Here is an 18442-nt window from a genome sequence, read left to right as displayed (position 1 = left end):
TACACTGCACATACGGCTGCTCCTCCATCCTCTCCATCATATACATGTTGGAGTTTTAGCGTGTGACAACCTCTTGTTTTTGATAATGTCAGTGCATTTTGAATATTTTTCAATTTGCCCCACACCACTGAATGTACTTTATCTATGATACGCATCTATCTATCTTGACGGCGTAGTGTGGTGGCCCTGGTACACAATTTGGTACCGAGGCCACAATATAATTAAAAAACCCTCCACGGGTCAGAATTCCACCAAAAAAGGGTATGGACTGCGTAGTGTGGTGGCCCCGGTACACAATTTGGTACCGAGGCCACAATATAATTAAAAAATTGGGCATCAACTGTCACCGTTGTTTAATATCTGATACACCTAAATATGGACTGCACAGTGGAGTGGCCCCGGTAGTAAATTTGGTGCCGGGGCCACAATACCTCCATCAACCCTCTAAATCCCACTCCACTGATGGCGGACACCGGGCGCACGTCTAACACCAACATTGCAGTTACAGCCGCAGTTATACACTTTGCAATAGGGTGACTACTATCGTATTTTGTGGTCATGGCAAACGACTGTTGGACGGTCAATTGTTTTGTGAAAGACTTAGCGGTCTTACGACTTCCCCTCTGGGAAGATGACCGACTAACAGCAGCAACAGCAGCAGTGGCAGTAGTAGGCGTACCGCTGCAGGATTCCTCGGATGAATCCCGTATTGAGGAGGACTCAGTCTGGCTGCTGACTTGGGCTGCAGGACTGAATCTGATGGAGATTGTGGAGGAAGTTGACGAGGAGGGTGTTGCTGGTGTGTATCCAACTGGACCACGGGATTTAGGTGTCCCTGTACCGATGAGGGTCCTAGCCCCAGTTCCTGAACTAACCACTGAACTATGAAGGTTATTCAGGTGACGTATAAGGGAGGATGTTCCTAGGTGGGCAAGATCCTTACCCCTGCTTATTTGAGCTTTACATAAGCTACATATGGCCATACATTGGTTGTCTGGATTTGGATAAAAATAACTCCAGACCGAAGAGGTGCATTTTTGACGATGGGCTTTTTCATCCCATGGACATCAGCTGTTTCCCCCCCTGGTGCCTCATTTACAATAACCACATCACCATCCTCATCATCAAGTTCCTCCACAGCGCCAGCTACATCATCAATAGCCTCCTCCCGAGCCACCTCTTCCCGTACAGTGATGGGAAGGTCAGGCTTGACAACCACCAACATCCTTGGACTCGCCTTGTGGATTTGTGATAATTTCTCTTTAGAAGTTGTTTGCTGTTTTGTTGCTGACAGCATAACTCTCTTCAATTTTTTGTAGGGGGGAAAGGAGGAGGAGGGCTAAGATCCGTGGGTGAAGCTGAACCACTAGTCATGAACACGGGCCAGGGCCTAAGCCGTTCCTTGCCACTCCGTGTCGTAAATGGCATATTGGCAACTTTACGTTTCTCCTCAGATGATTTTAAGTTTCTCTTTTTGCTACTTTTTCTTAACTTGGGCTTTTTGGATTTTACATGCCCGGTACTACGAGATTGGGCATCGGGCTTGGAAGACGACGTTGATGGCATTTCATCGTCTATGTCATGACTAGTGGCAGCAGCTTCAGCATTAGGAGGAAGTGGGTCTTGATCTTTCCCTACTTTATCCTCCAAATTTTTGGTCTCCATTATATGTAGCACAAGATACTGCAGAATGTGTGAACTTGGTAATATTGCAGTACCAATGGACTTATACTGCTGGATTGGTTTTGCAAATTTGGTTATAATTATATTTTTGTTTTTTAATTTTTAATTTTTTATTTTTTTTTACTTTTTTTTTATTTTTTAAAAACTTGGGAATAATGGGGAAATAACTATGCCCTTAGAAGCACAGAGCACAGGACACAGCACCACTGGACTGAACAGGACACAGCACAGGACCCAGCAGCACCACTGACCTCAGAAGGACAGAGCACAGCACACAGCACCACTGGACTGATACTGCAGAACACAGCACAGCACAGCACAGAACTAAACAGCACAGCACGAGATCTACCAGGACAGAGGACCACCTAACACACCCTCCCTCTACCCTGATCAATGCCCGAGTGAAGATGGCGGCGACTAGCGGGGAATTTATAGGATCCGAGTATCGCGAGATCCGACAACGGGATTATGAGTCAGAGCCTCAGTTTCAGATTTGAATTTGGCGCCAATACCCGGATCTGTCTCGGATCCGACTCGGATCGGCAACGTTCGGGTGGGCTCGGATTTCAGAAATCCGAGTGCGCTCATCTATTTAAAACACATTGTAATTTTAAACATTAATCCTTTATCTTCCATAGCTAGCGATCACAGGAAACGATCGGTTAGCGAATAGTAGCGGGGTCCAGATGTTAATGTGCAGATCAAAATGACACTAAACATAATACATTTTCTATAACCTGAGCCTTAGATACCTTTAATATATTATCATTTATGCATAAATAATCTCTAATACATTTTACTAATAAATAAATGTGGATTGGAACCTTAATAAATGTGTATTATTTAAAAGTGCAAATGTAAATGTGAGTGTTATTAATCCGTGCAATTGCATCATAACACGCGGTGTACTAATCACATTTGCACGGTAAAACAATATTAATCAATTTGGTTTACTTCATCCAATTATTTGACTTTCACACGATTAACAGGGGAATAATAAAAACAGGAAAAGACTGACAGATTTATTTATAAAATGAATGTCGTTTCATGAAAATAGATAAAGTTACTAGCAAACAAATATAACTGTACATTGTTAGGTCAATATTGCTAGAGTTCTGTTATATATTGTATGTTTTTCTTTTGTTGATTGCAAAATGAATGTTTGTATTTTCTATGTACACAATTATTATTTCAGTTTTAGTTCCCTGTTCTACAACATCAAAGCATCTGTCGAGTGACACTACAGAGTGAGTATAATGTTATTGTCTTATACTTTCTATTGTAACATGAATACTAAGATGGTATTTATCAAAACTGATGAGTTTTGTAATTATTTAAAATATATATCATACCTGCTATTGTGACCCATTTCACCTACCAATTGACAATTTATTTTAAACATATCTTACATATAATATTCCCCATTTCAATTTGAGAGATGGCAATCAGTGCATCCAGCTGATTTTAATATTCACATACTGTTTCTCTTCATTTAATCAACTATTTTAGATATTTCACTGGTATTTTAAATACTTATATTATAATAAAAGTTAAGTTTTAACTACTTATGTAGCATGATATCTCTATCTATGGTTGAATTAGTGAGCTCATCTGCACCTTGTCAACCCATTTCTTGTCCTGTGGAATGACCTTTCTATCATAGCCAGCATTAACATTTTCAGAAATTTGTGCTACAGTAGGTCTTCTGTGGAATTGAACCAGACAGGCTAACCTGTGCTCCCCACACGCATCAAAGAGCATTGGGCGTCCATGTCGCCGGTTCACCGGTTGTCCTTCCCTTGACCCCTTTTGGTAGGTACTAACCTCTGCATATCGGGAACACACCAAAAGACCTGACGTTTTGAAGATGCTCTGACTTAGGCATCTAGCCATCGCAATTTGGCCCTTGTCATTCAGATCCTTACGCTTGCTCATTCCTGCTTCCAACACATCAACTTCAATAGCTAACTGTTCACCTAATTGTAGCCTAATATATCCCACCCCTTCACAACTGCCATTGTAACGAGATAATGAATGTTATTCACTTCACTTGTCAGTGGTTTTAATGTTGTGGCTGCCAGGAGGCTTGACTGGCCGCCAGAATTCTGGGCCGAAAAACTGGTGCTGTATTTGAGCAGCCAAGCTCATCAGGTTTATGTTGATTTGTCTGATGAACAAGCTTCCGAGTATCAGCAAGTAATGGCTGAGATTTTGGCCTGGATAGGAGTGAAAGGACCAGAGAGAGTTCAGCGTAACATGATTGGCAGTTTCTCAAGGGTAAAGCAGTTTGTTAACAGCTGGCAGAGTTCTCCAAATTGTTAAAGAATTGGTTGCAGCCAGATGTCAATTCACTGGCCATATTGTGGTGATTCTAGCAATTAATCATTGTGTCTGTGGGCTTGACCGGAGCTTACAGAGGTGGGTGTTACAAACAGACCTGCAGTCTTATGATGAGCTTGCTACAGCGATAGACCATTATTCAGCACTGCAATACATGTCAAAGGCTCCATAGGGGAATCCAAAGCTATTGCCCAGACAAAAATTGATAACAACAAAGCCGGAAGGAAAACTCTCTCCACTTAAATGCTTTAAATGTGGCAAACCTGAGCATTTCCTTTCTGAATGTCCAGGAACCAATAGATTGTTCACTTGCTCAGCTGGGTCCCCCCTTTCCTGGTTGCTGTACCATGTCCTTCTCCACAGGGAGTCTGGTGCTGTTTCAGGTTACTGTTTTATTAAACCAACATGCTGTTTTGGCCCTGGTGAACTCCGGAAGTGAGCTGATATTGGTGTCCAGTTCTGTCATTCCAAAAGAGGTGACAACAATATTGCCTAAGGTGAAATTGCTATGGATCTATGTATCCACCATGGAATAGGAATTGACTTGCCTTCTGCTTACTCTACAAGGCAAAACAGTTAAGGTAGTGGCTGCCATAGCCTCAAAAGCACCATACTCCATTATTATGGGGCAAGACTTCCCCTATTCCAGCCGGACACGTCAGCAACTGATACACTGGCCGAATGTCCAATCTTAATGCACGTTATGCCCTCAAATTGGAATAGTGTTATAAGATTTATGTATAACTTCTTGTTTGATATGTATGGTTGCTATGATATTGTCTTTGATGCTATAATTAGTAATAAGATAGCATAATAGAGAGGAATGCATTTTCATTATAATATCACTGTCCTGTGTGTACTATGTTAATACAGGACAGTGGAGACTGTAAGTTATGCCTTTTTATGCATAATGTTATGTAATTTAAAGATTTACTTTTTAGCCCGTATATTCGGTCTTTTGTCTCTAACAGTAAAGTTTTATACTTTGAATAGGATGACGCTGGTCGTATCTGGCGCATGCGCAGTGGGAGACAAGGCATATGTTCTCCATGCGCATGGGCGAAATGCCCGATATTCTCTTTAATGAGATTTTGTAATCAGACAGCTGATGTTTGTAGCGCGCACGGGCAAAATGGCGTGGCGTGCTATATTAAGGAGCTCATATCGAGCACTAGTACATGCTGATTTTCTTTCTCCTGATGAAGTCTGTGCTATTATCGGACGAAACGCGTTGAGACATTACTGGACATGTTATGTGATACCACCAGGACACTGCTTTTCTCTGGAATTGGGTCACTATTCGAGTGTTTTTACAGATAAGCCTTTTAATTTATATCTAAGGTGAGTGTATTACCTTTTTGCCCATATTAAATCCTGCTGTGTTTACAATATTACACTATCTGGATTTTTTCTTTTTACCTCTATGAGGTATATGTCTGGAGACTGAAGGATTCCTGGATACAGACCAATTATACAGATCAGCTTTAAAGATTGTATATCTGGTACGCATTAGTGGGGATGGTGTGTAATGTTCACCACTTTTGAGATGCATTTTCTCTGAAAACCACTTGGATATTGATAAGCCCTACAAGATTATATATTTGGTACAAAGACTCACATGAGTGGGGAATGGAGTGCACTGTGTGCCTATTTTTATACACATTTTTTGTGGTGTACATATTCTTTCTGGTTCAATTAACAATTTTTTCTATGGTGCTAATTGGTGTTTGAGTGTATCTATACATCTCACCATTTTGATATATACATCTATTTAAACAGTATTACATCACTGTGTTACTTAAATACTACACTATTGTGTGCCTTGTCCTTCTGTTTCTATATCTATATATATATATATATATATATATATATATATATATATGGTATATCTATACTTTCAAGAAATAAGTATTCCTATTAATGTGTCACTTGTAAAGCGCTACGGAATTTGCTGGCGCTATATAAGTAAATGCTGATGATGATGATAATGTGTTTTCTGATTGCAGTGTTTATTGCCCAGCTGGATGTATGAGCAAGAATCTTTCTGTGTGGGGAACAGATATCTACACAGAGGTAAAAGCCCCTTAGTTGGTTCCTCAAACTGCATTAATAACAATATTTTATGGTTGTGTAACTATGTTATTTCTACACACATTCATTTCTCTTTTTTTTTTTAATTGTTGCACAACAGTATTTGATTTCATGCAAAAAATATTGCAAAGTAAACCTGACATCAAAATATAGGTTTCATTATTAAGTGAAAAGAAAAGAAAAAAAAGGAAGGAAAATTGTCCTATTGCACCAATGAAGATCCACAACCCAATATGGGATTGGGAGGATAATCCATATACATAATCCCTTTGGGGTGCAACCTGTCTCTGAGATAACAAATACTAACTAATAAGAAGCAGAAAAGGTTAATGAGGTGCACAGTGGCTCACCAGTAAAATTATAATCAGAGTTGTGGTGGAGTCAAATTAAAATATAACTTTTATTAATGAATTTAAAACAGCGAAATATCTAAAAGAGATGTACCTATAAAAAGCAATGCTAATAAAACTAACTGGATACACTTCTGCCTCATATACCATATGTTGGATAAGAGCACCGGGGTGAATAACCGGGCAAACCAATGCTAGTTAACAATGGACAGATCTCCTTCTATTAGCCCCAAAATTATGTATATTGGGTTGTAGCTCTTCATTGGTGCGATAGGACAATTTTCCTTCCTTTTTTTTCTTTTCTTTTCACTTAATAATGCTCCTTTATTGGTGCAATCAGATAAGGTATTTTTGCGAGATATATACATCATTTTGGAGCTAATAGAAGGAGATCTGTCCATTGTTAACTAGCATTGGTTTGCCCGGTTATTCACCCCGATGCTCTTATCCAACATATGGTATATGAGGCAGAAGTGTATCCAGTTAGTTTTAATTAGCATTGCTTTTTATAGGTACATCTCTTTTAGATATTTCGCTGTTTTAAATTCATTAATAAAAGTTATATTTTAATTTTACTCCACCACAACTCTGATTATAATTTTACTGGTGAGCCACTGTGCACCTCATTAACCTTTTCTGCTTCTTATTAGTTAGTATCAAAATATAGGTGTCAGTGGGTTGTGTGAATTTAAATACAATACAAACATTTCACTAGTATATACATACAATCTTGTAAAAATAGTTAATACGGTTGTTTATGACACTATTCTGGATTACTGATTTAAGCACCATAACAGTGGCGCACGCAGGGGGGGGGGGTTCTGAGTCTCCAGAAACTCCCCCTGCGCTAACTAAGTGGCCGCCATAGCGGCACTATCCTATACAGCAGCCACGGCGCTATCAAAGAAGCGACCGCGGCGGTGCTGTATTGTATACAGCACCGCCGCGGACGCTTCTTTGACAGCGCCGAGGCTGCTGTATAGGACAGCGCTGCCGATACGGAGCTGCGGCGCATGCGCGGGCGCATGCGCAGCAGCTCTCTCTCGTGTTTTTTTTTGTTTGGTTTTTTTTGGGTCAGGGGGGGAACGACAATCCTGCATGCGCCCCTGCATAACCATCCTTAAAGAGCAAGTAAAGTATTTGACATTAATCTATACATATACTGTAACACTGTGCTGAATAATATACAAGTGTTTTTACTTGACTAAATATAAAAAGTCAAAATACACCGCACCGAGTGTTAACCCCTCTATGTATATAGAGATTTATTAGTTAATAATATATGAGGAGAGGTGCACCCACACATACATAACTCTCAGAAGATACAAAGGAGAAGAAAGAGGGAATTGTGTTTCTTGCACTTTTCTTCTCCTTTATGCTTGACAATCCAAAATAAAATATAACTTTTACTGGTAAAATTTAAAAACGGTTATAGGGAAATATTAAAAGAAGGAAATTGATGATTTTTGTAAAAATACACATACTGTTAAAAAGGTAGAAAGACTACCTTGCTGTCTTACTGTCTTAGTGCCTATATAATATAAATAACCAGCTGATTCACTAATTATTGAAGTAGGATATCATCTTAAATTAGAATTTAATTCGAATTTGTAGGTATAATATCCAAATGGAATATATCAACCTTAAATCTGGATTTTCTTAGCATTATAGGATGAATATCCAAATTAAATTGTCATATAAGGGGTTCAAATTCCCCAAATTGTATGTCAGTCTTGATACACAATACTAATACTGACTATCCAAATTATGTTGTATCTATAGTATAATTTCCACACTAATTCACAAGAGGAAATATCTACACTTGATAACCTAGGATATATAGAGCTGCACTGCACCCCTAATAATGACATATCCGGCAGTTCAGACTAATTAACATATCACATAATCCCTGATGGGCAGGCAGAGGCAAGTATAACAAGCAGGAGTCCCGCCTATGTGTAGTTTCGATTGGTTATCAAAGATTAGTAAACAGACAGTGAACGGAAACAAAATATACCACGATCCTGCGCGAGTGTAATCTAAAGAAGTTCACGGCACTCTACATAATGTGAGCCCTGATTGACAGGCAGAGGCACGTATAACAACCAAAGGTCCCGCCCATATGTAATTTCGATTGGTTATCGGGATTTAGTGAACAGACAATGGGGTATATTTAACAAAGTGTGATGGTGCACTAACGTGCACTTAACATACAATTCATGCCCCGACGTGTCCCCCGCATATTTACTAAAGATGCATCGCAGCAGATATCGTGGATATCTGCTGCTTTGCATTCTGCTTAGTTTTGGGGAGCAGTCACCATTCAATAGTATGGTGACTGCTCCCTTTTGCAATCTAACAAGTTCCGAAAAATAGTTTTTTTCGGGAACTTGTCTTGATAATGTACGCCAGCTGGAGCTGGTGTACATTATCATATATGAGAAATCTCAGTGCTGTCAGCTCTGCTCCGAAGAGCAGAGCTGAACAGCGCATGTGTGGAGGGATCATGTGATCCCTCCCTGTCAATCACAGCTCTCTCTCTGAAACGATAGTTGCAGAGACAGAGAGGGGATCTTTGTGCGCATGTCCAGTTCTTGGAACTGGACATGCACAATTGAAGAATGAAGAGAAGACCCGGAGACAGCGCTTCCGAAGAGGGGGGTAAGTATGATTTTTTACATCACAGAAACAGCAGTTTTTCGGAATTGCTGTTTCTGTGCAGGGCTGTACATAAATGTGAGAAATAGCCCTGTGCAGGGCTGTACATAAATTGCGATAAGGATTGAAAACTATTTTTCACTTTATGTGAATATTGATAAATGTGCCCCAATGAATGAAAGGTAAAAATGCCACGATCTTCTGTGAATGCAACCTTGGAGAACCAAATTAAATATGTGTTCAAGAATATAAATTCCATTCCTCTAAAGCCGAGAAAAAACCTAAGCTAAAAGATTTCTTTTTTACTATCTGTAAGATGATTTAATTATGCCATCATGACATGGTTTATGAGTGACAATTATAAATATTTATATCCTATAAATCCCTAAAACTGTATGGACATAAATATGGTATGGATTAATCCTGCTCATAATTTATATAGGATTAATATTGTTATAAGGTGCCAATTATGGATTATTTACACGCTATATATCCCTGACATCCATAGCAATTAAAACCATTGGTGTTAACTAGTAGTAATCAACTGTATAAATGTAAATCAAGCCAATTGAATTGTAATATTATAATCATAGTGCACTTGGTAAAATGTGATAGTAAATAAAGTCAGATGAAAAACAAAAAATTGTATATTAAAAAGTAGTGAATTTGACTGGAGGGTATTATATAATACAATAAAAAGGAGAAAAATGAAAATGAATAATAATTAATATTAATTTTAAATAAAAAATTATAAGTTATTAAAAAACAAATGAATAACAATTAAGTGAAAAAAAAATGTTTTATATAAGGGCAATAAAATTTGCAGGCTTAAATGTTTTGATCCAAATATTATCCAATACCATGTTTTCATTTTCCTAGATACACACAGATATGCAGTGTTAAGGATAAGCGCTGACAGCAACTGTATTTTTGTTAAGTATGGTGGTGGAATAATTAAAAGCAACAAACACTAGCGCTACAACTCAAAAAATGCCAAATAGGCATTATGTAGAGAAGGGCACAATCTATGTGTAGAGAAAGGGTGCAGCCAAAACCGGTCCTAAAGCCTATATAATGTACATGAACCCAAAATACGCACACCCTACTCAACTTAATAAGATAAAGCACTTATAGGACTAGTGCAGTTGGTAAATCTGAAAGCATATACATTTATTAAAATTTCAAATAAAAACTCAAATGGGCCTTTTGGAGACATAAATATAACTGCAATATAGAAGCTTGAAAAAACACAATAAAATGCAGTGAGAACGTTCTAGTCCTATTTAAAATAGGATATTTGCAACTGCCCTTCAGTTACTCCACTTTGTATAATTGTTCTTTAGTATGTTATCAATTTTTTCGCAGTTCATCTTTCGGCTGCAGGCACTTGTAAGTCCTTCCTGTTCCTGCGTTCCACTTCGAGGTTCGTGTAACGCATACAGTGCTGAACGATTTTGTTCGCCTCATCCGGTTTGAGTCTAGTACTATGGGTGCTGAAAACAGTCAAAGTCCTGTTGCTTTTCGTTCCTACAGACTTCCTTCAGAAAATAAATGTATTTTCTGGAGTGCTGGCAAAAAGTCCTAGTAATGGACTATAAAAATATTTTATTAATAAACAATTCATTCCTGTAGTATCTTCTATGAACGCCATTGTGATATGAATAGTTGATAAATATGCTCATGCATGGAGAAATCTATGTTTGCGGTAACCCCCTGAATATACAGGGTGATATGAAAAAAGCCAGAAATAGGTTTTATCACCCTTTGATAAACTTGAACGTATAATTTTGTTAAAATGAGAGGACATAAAAATGCTTAATTTTGTATTCATATGTGCTTTTTTTTTAATATAAGTAAGGGCAGTTATATTGCTTCTTTGGCAGATGTAAATTGAAATATCAGCTAAAAAAAAAGGTTCATTATCTATGTGCAAATACTTTTCCGTCTTTTTTGTGACATTCAGTATTTCTGCACTGCTGCATCTCTCAAAGGTGTATCAGGCTAATCGCTTTAATACCAAGCGCAAAATGCACCTATATATAAAACAATGGACAAATAGCACTGTTATGTGAAAAAGAATGTGCTGGGTCTCCGCTCTTTTTTTTGTTGGAACATTGCCCACTCTTTTGTTTGGAATAAAAGGTTGACCATCAGCCCTAGTTAGTGATACCTAAGTCAGTGGAACAACATCTCATTTTTCATCACATCATGCCTCCACAAACACACCTTCTAAAATCACCATTTGCCATGTTTAGTAGCATGGATTAATCAACAGGGCCTAAGAGCAGGACAAGTTCCATGCAAAGATTAGCAATGTGAAGCGCTAAAACCTGTTATTCTTTAAAAATGTCTGACTTTTTTTTAGTAATTAGTTGTATAAACACTAAAGTTTAATTCCATCTGAACATTGCTTTCTACAGGATACTCCCGTATGCCTGGCCGCCATTCATGTTGGGATAGGTTCTAATGGAGGAGGACATGTCACAGTACAGAAGTTGCCAGGCCAAGCCAAATACCTTGGGTCCATTAAAAATGGAATCAGCAGCCTCAGTTATACAACATCAGCAAGATCCTTTTTATTGTTCAATACTACTACTACTACTACTACCACTGCTTCTCTTACCACAGCTGAATCTACCACTACTACAGCTTCTCCTCCTACTGCCGGCCTTACAACAAGTACTGCAGCAGCTACTACCGACAGCCTGACAGCTGCTCCTACTTTTACCACTGCTTCCTCTTCTCCCACTAACGATAATCTTGCGATGACTGTTAATACTCAGACTGAAACTGCAATGATGAATTTTGTTGATATTGGTAAGATTTATAAACATTCTGCTTAAAGGAAAATTAGCACACATTTTGAGACTTGTTTAATAATAACCAACAATTCTACTACAAATGAAACTTTTGTGAAAATGTTTTGACTTTTCAAAGAAAACAAGAATAGCTGTGTGTTCTTGTCAATATTTTGTGTTGGTTTTCTTCAACTAATATCATTTGATGGATATGAAACATAATATTCAAAAAGGAAAGCAAGCGTTATTCTTTCAATGGATAACTCTTTTGTTTCCTTTTCACATAGTGGGCCTCATTCATCAAGGAACAAACGTATTGTGTTTTTTTAAAAAAAATGCACTCACATCGGGCATACGCACATCAGTATTCAAGCGGGGATGAATATGGGTCTAGGCCCGCTCTGCCCTAACAGAGAATACACTGCAGGGTACCTCCCAGACATATGTGGAATATAAAGTAAAAAAAAAAAAAAACATATTGCAAAACACATGCTCTAGCATGCATATGTGACCGTTGCGAGAAATCGATACTTACACCAGACCTGTAGCTGGTGCAAATGATAAGACAGAAAAACACATTTCTTTGAGATGCCGAAAAGTTTGAATCGGATGCCGCTCCGTGTGCTTGAGCTTGGCACACCCTTACTATAGATTGTGTATGTGCATATGCCCAATATGTTGTGTTCACTGGTGTATGCTCCAGGCTAGAACATGCGCAGTAAGCAAAATACGGTACATATCAGCATTTATGTTCCTTGATGATTCAGCATCACTGTATTATTATTATTACCATTTATCTATATAGCGCCACTAATTTTGCAGCGCTGTACAGAGAACCCACTCACATCAGTCCCTGCCCCATTGGGGCTTACAGTCTAAATTCCCTAACACACAAACACCCTGACTAGGATCAATTTGTTAGCAGCCAAATAACCTACCAGTATGGGGGTTTTTTTTGGGAGTGTGGGAGGAAACCGGAGCACCCGGAGGAAACCCACGCAAACACGGGGAGAACATACAAACTCCTCACAGATAAGGCCATGGTGGGGAATTGAACTCATGACCCCAGTGCTGTAAGGCAGACGTGCTAACCACTTAGCCACCGTACTGTAGCAACTCTTATCCAAGGAGCACCTACTGTCTTCCATAGTAATTACATAATTATTAATATACTATAGTAGCTACTCTGAACTTTAGGGACAGAAACCACAATCATTACCATATCCACTGGTGCTGAAGGCCTATTTGCTCTCAAGAACATAGTTATGAAAGCATGAAATGGTGAGATGTGAAGATCCAATATTGAAGGACAACTCACACTGGACTGGGTTAAAGCAGGTAGGCAATGTCGGACCTTTCAACTCTTGTGGACCTAGAAGTCTCAGATTTGTAGCCCCAGTCAGCTGTAAAGTGATGTCTATTCTTTTTTCTTATGTCTCTTCATGCGTTGGCATCTTTAGCTCATAAAGTAAATAACAGTAGAACAGAACACTCCAAGCAATAAGGCAAAAATAAATGGGTATGGAAACTCTTTTTAATCAAGTGCTATTCAAAACATCTTACAGGTGGAAAATAATGATTCTTAAATCTGATTTGAGCCTTCAATCAGCAGAAAGTGGTATTTAATCATTACACTGAAGTGCACAGAAGAGAAAGCCTTACCTTAGTGCCAAGCTGAACACGTCCAAAAAGTATGAAAGAGGTGGCGATCCCATTCAAAATGCCTCTTTTTCACCTAATTTATTTAAAATAATAGCGGTGTATGGCTCTCCACCAGTGACCAATAATAATATGGGAGGTTGTGGTGCAAACAATTGTGTGCTTCAGTTTAAAAACTGCAGGTTTGAAAAAGTGGAGATGTTGCCTATAGCAGCCAATCAGATTCTAGCTGTCATTTTGTAGAATGCACTAAATAAATGATAACTAGAATCTGATTGGTTGCTATAGGCAACATCTCCACTTTTTCAAACTCGCCGTTTAGTAAATCTAGCCCTAAATTTAATTTTGCAGGATGGGATGTACTAGTGAATTTCAGAGGCCACTACTTGCCTAACCCTAATTTAGTGGATTAATCAGTAAACTGATATGTCACCTCTTTTTCTCATGCCTCTCTGCCTGCATTGGCATTTATAGCTTAGGATTTAAATAAATGTAGAAAACAACACTCCCAGGAAATAAATAGGTTACAATGGATGTATTTGTGGTGGTTGCTCGTGAGCCAGGACTGTAAGGGATAACTAGCAGGGGAAAACGCAGGATTTTTAAGGGGGGGTTTCCAAATAGTTGAATTCTGAACAAAGCAAAAATACAACTTAAAAAATAAAGCGCCACAATAAGATAATAGCACTGATAACACACATTAAAACTAGCAATGATACTCCACATTAAAATTAACACTGATTCCGCACATCAAAATAGCATTGATAACACACATTAAAACTAGCAATGATACTCCACATTAAAACTAACAATGAAACCGCACATCAAAATAGCATTGATAACACACACTAAAACTAGCAATGATACTCCACATTAAAACTAACACTGAAACCGCACATCAAAATAGCACTGATAACACACATTAAAACTAGCAATGATACCGCACATCAAAATAGCATTGATAACACACATTAAAACTAACATTGCTAATGTACATGAAACAAACAAACAAAAAAAACATTTATAACATGACACAAGTGTGGACTATATATATATATGTATATATATATATATATATATATATATATATAAATATGTATATAAATATATATATATATATATATATATATACATATATATATATATACAAATATGTATATAAATATATATATATATATATATATATATATATATATATATATATATAAAAGACAAAAAAAGAGAAGCGCCACGCATAGTGTATTAAATGACCAACAATTAGTCTTCTCAAAGTGGCAAACAAGTGAATTGGCCTCGTACCAAAAGACAAATAATAAACAGCTTATCTGTAATTAGATTCCCGACATCCTATATAGACTCCTTGATGTCCAGTCTTTATGGTTCCAGAAGTTCAGATCACTATGGACTCAGAGCAAAACTATTATGGTGTAGTATGCCAAATAAGGCTACCAACAATATCCGCCGCGGATATTTACATTCAAACCAGCGGAATACACGAGCTGACAGTGTGGCGACTGCAGACACCAGAGACCCAATCCTCTTGAAAAAGTCGAGTGACGAAACGCGTTGAGGGGGATAAGGCGTCTTCTGTGTGTTGTTTTCCGTGGATCACCACATCTACCCCGGCCAGGTGGTTTTGAGAGATCCGTGATTACCATCAGGAAAGACTGCAGATAAGCCTATATTTGTTTTATATGATGTACGGGCGCATTTTATATACATTAAGGATTTTATCTTTGTAATAAAACACTTTTATGGATCATAATGTTATGAGCTTGTGTTGGTACCCAGCTTTGAGGAATTGTTGGTAGCCTTATTTGGCATACTACACCATAATAGTTTTGCTCTGAGTCCATAGTGATCTGAACTTCTGGAACCATAAAGACTGGACATCAAGGAGTCTATATAGGATGTCGGGAATCTAATTACAGATAAGCTGTTTATTATTTGTCTTTTGGTACGAGGCCAATTCACTTGTTTGCCACTTTGAGAAGACTAATTGTTGGTCATTTAATACACTATGCGTGGCGCTTCTCTTTTTTTGTCTTTTAGAATTATTTGAGCACTTGCAAATGAGTGCTTGTTTTTTGAGGAGCTGCCTGCTGCGCAAATTTGTATGTTTTTTATATTTATATGGTGTATGAGGTACACACATATATATGTAAATCATTGTCACACATTTTGGTGTTTTTCTAATATTGCACTAAGCGCCTTTTGCTTATTATCTTTCTATATATATATATATAAATATGTATATAAATATATATATATATATATATATATATATATATATATATATATATATATAAATATGTATATAAATATACATGTATATATATATATATATATATATATATATATATATACACACATATATATATATATATATATATATATATTTATATAGATTTGTTATTGGGTTACAGGGTGAAATCAGATACTGGCCACAATCAATCTGATGTAGTTTTTCTTTATTAATAGAACAAAGACTCTATTTCTGGGCAGCCTGCAGGGTATTCAGAGCTGTGTGAGTATATATAAATATTGTATTATAGGATTAAAAAAGTAGAGGAATCCTCTACTTTCTTAATCCTATAATACAATATTTATATACAATAACACAGCTGTGCATACCCTGCAGGCTGCCCAGAAATAGAGTCTTTGGTCTATTAATAAAACAGTAAATCAGATTGATTGTGGCCAGTATCTGACGATATTTTACTATATATTAATTGAAATATTACTTGAAATATCAAGCCCTACCAGGCCTCAGGGAAGCAGGGATGGGTGATGCTGGGTATTCAAGGGAGGAGCTACTGCACTCGCGCATGCGCAGCAGCTCCTTCTCGCCGATTGTGAGTTATACAGCAGCCGCGGCGCTGTGACAGAAGCGTCGCGGCGGTGCTGTGATAGAAAAAATCTTTTGCATGTTTAAAAACATGCTTTTGCCTGACTACGATCCGCGGGGGGGGTTCTGGAGACTCAGAAACCCCCCGCGTGCGCCCCTGTCTAGATACATTAAAACTATAAACCACTAAATTCAAATATTCAGACTAAGAGGTTTAATCTGTCATAAAGTGAAATGATAAATTCTCCATGTGATAGTAACTCATTGTTAGAAGGGTTATACACAGCACATGCCCTAAACCTTAGCTAAAACTTGGTTAATTTCTGCTGTTAACAGTGGTGATACAGTGTTGGCATAGCTGTCCTCTGAGCAGCGCACCAAATCCTTTTACAGAATGAATCACTGGAGCCCAACAACTGACAAGGGACAATACCTATCTCAATGCTCTAGTTTCTGTACTTTGATTTGATGCTTTGGACTATTCTCCAAATAGTAACAGCAATCTGCAATGTGAAAATAGTTGCTGGGAGTACAGAGAGGTACCAATATATGGACTACCCCCACCATTTAACTGACCCACAAATAATACATTGTTCATTTCTTGCATTAAACAGAGAACACAGACTCCAGGCTACATGATTACTGTCAATATCAGGGTCACCAGTATATATACACAACTACAAAAGGGTCTACTGTAGAGTCAAAAATACAATGTTATGTAGCACATATTAATGATTTTGTGATATCAGTGGCTAAATAAGTTACTTTTCTCATGTTTTCATTTGTAGCAAACAATCTGTAGGGGTTTCTTTAGGTTGGGGGGTCACCAGCAGACTCTCCTTCAATAGCCAGTCTGAGCCTGAAAGCAGATACAACATATAGTGCATCCGAAGATATTTATTTGAAGTTACTTGCATCTAGAGCTGACACAGAGAACACAGCATTGACAACAGTATGTTATGATATATAAGGTACAGTAAAATATTTATTAGTGTAAATATAAAATATATTTATGTGGTTTTCCTTTTTTGTTCCCTTTCAGGGCTTATTACTTGTGATACCTATTTAGATATTGTGGACTGGGGGGACCCCTTACGGTGAGTAAATCTGGTTGTTTAACTATTAAATAATGAACATAAACATGACCTGCCTAATTCTGTAATGCTGGAGATCTTGGCTAATTTGTCCAGTAGTGAAGAACTACTAGAGTCCTCTCAGAACACTCGTCTAAATCTGAATGTTATTCCACATATTTAAAGATAATATAAACCCAAATTACATCATAATTATTGGGCAGCGCACTCAGGAGCACTCAGCGCACTCAGGAGGTACGTATCCAAAAATGGAAGTCCAAGCGTAGAATGTGAACCCAATGCACAACGGTCACATGCAGTTTTGGGACACCCTCTTTGTCCTGGTACAGACCGCTGTTGTTGAGTTTCCTGGTCAACTGCATCGGCCAAATTTCATCCACATTTAAAAGAAAAAGAAATGAGCGCAAACTATAAAACCTTATCTGTAACAAATACCTTTATAATAATGGAGGACTGGCTAATGGAACAGGAGACCTCCCCACCAGGTCCAACAATTTTTGGTTACAAAAGAGCTAGAATTGAGGGAAGAAATGTTGGCTCTTCAGTGCTGCACTGTCAGTGTATAGTTTCTGTATATAGAAGCATATGTGTCCATTACTGATAACCGGAAGAAGCGGCTGCAATCTCATCATCTGTTGCTATCCTTTCATTCCTTCATCATAACTTCTTATTCTTTTCTTTATTGTAAACAAATGGGATGATGTTGCTGTAACATCAACCGTTTGCTGCAATTTGGGTTTCCACGCAGTACAAAAGTCACCAGCCTTTATCTTCGTTACATAGCTCAGGAATTTTCTTGCCAATTTCTAATATTCCTTCCCTTTTTCTGTTTATAACTTCTACTATTCCTTCCCCTTTTCTATTTTGCTTTTTTCAAAAAATGTTACTATTAACTAATTATTTCTTCATCCTTTGTCCTAG

The 18442-nt window shown here is 37.8% G+C and overlaps 1 protein-coding gene across 1 annotated transcript in view; it reads left to right on the top strand.

Annotated features, from left to right (window-relative positions):
- Positions 1 to 18442, top strand: part of LOC142099111 (cysteine-rich secretory protein LCCL domain-containing 1-like) — a 45284-nt gene that overhangs the window by 11578 nt on the left and 15264 nt on the right. The window contains exons 4-7 of the mRNA XM_075182262.1: positions 2879 to 2930; positions 6030 to 6096; positions 11543 to 11939; positions 17470 to 17524. Coding sequence (XP_075038363.1) covers positions 2879 to 2930; positions 6030 to 6096; positions 11543 to 11939; positions 17470 to 17524 — 571 coding nt within the window. The remainder of the gene's footprint in view (positions 1 to 2878; positions 2931 to 6029; positions 6097 to 11542; positions 11940 to 17469; positions 17525 to 18442) is intronic.

The sequence above is a fragment of the Mixophyes fleayi genome, chromosome 8, assembly GCF_038048845.1.
Source record: "Mixophyes fleayi isolate aMixFle1 chromosome 8, aMixFle1.hap1, whole genome shotgun sequence".
Lineage (NCBI taxonomy): Eukaryota > Metazoa > Chordata > Amphibia > Anura > Limnodynastidae > Mixophyes > Mixophyes fleayi.
This window is presented reverse-complemented; position numbering and strand designations above follow the sequence as displayed.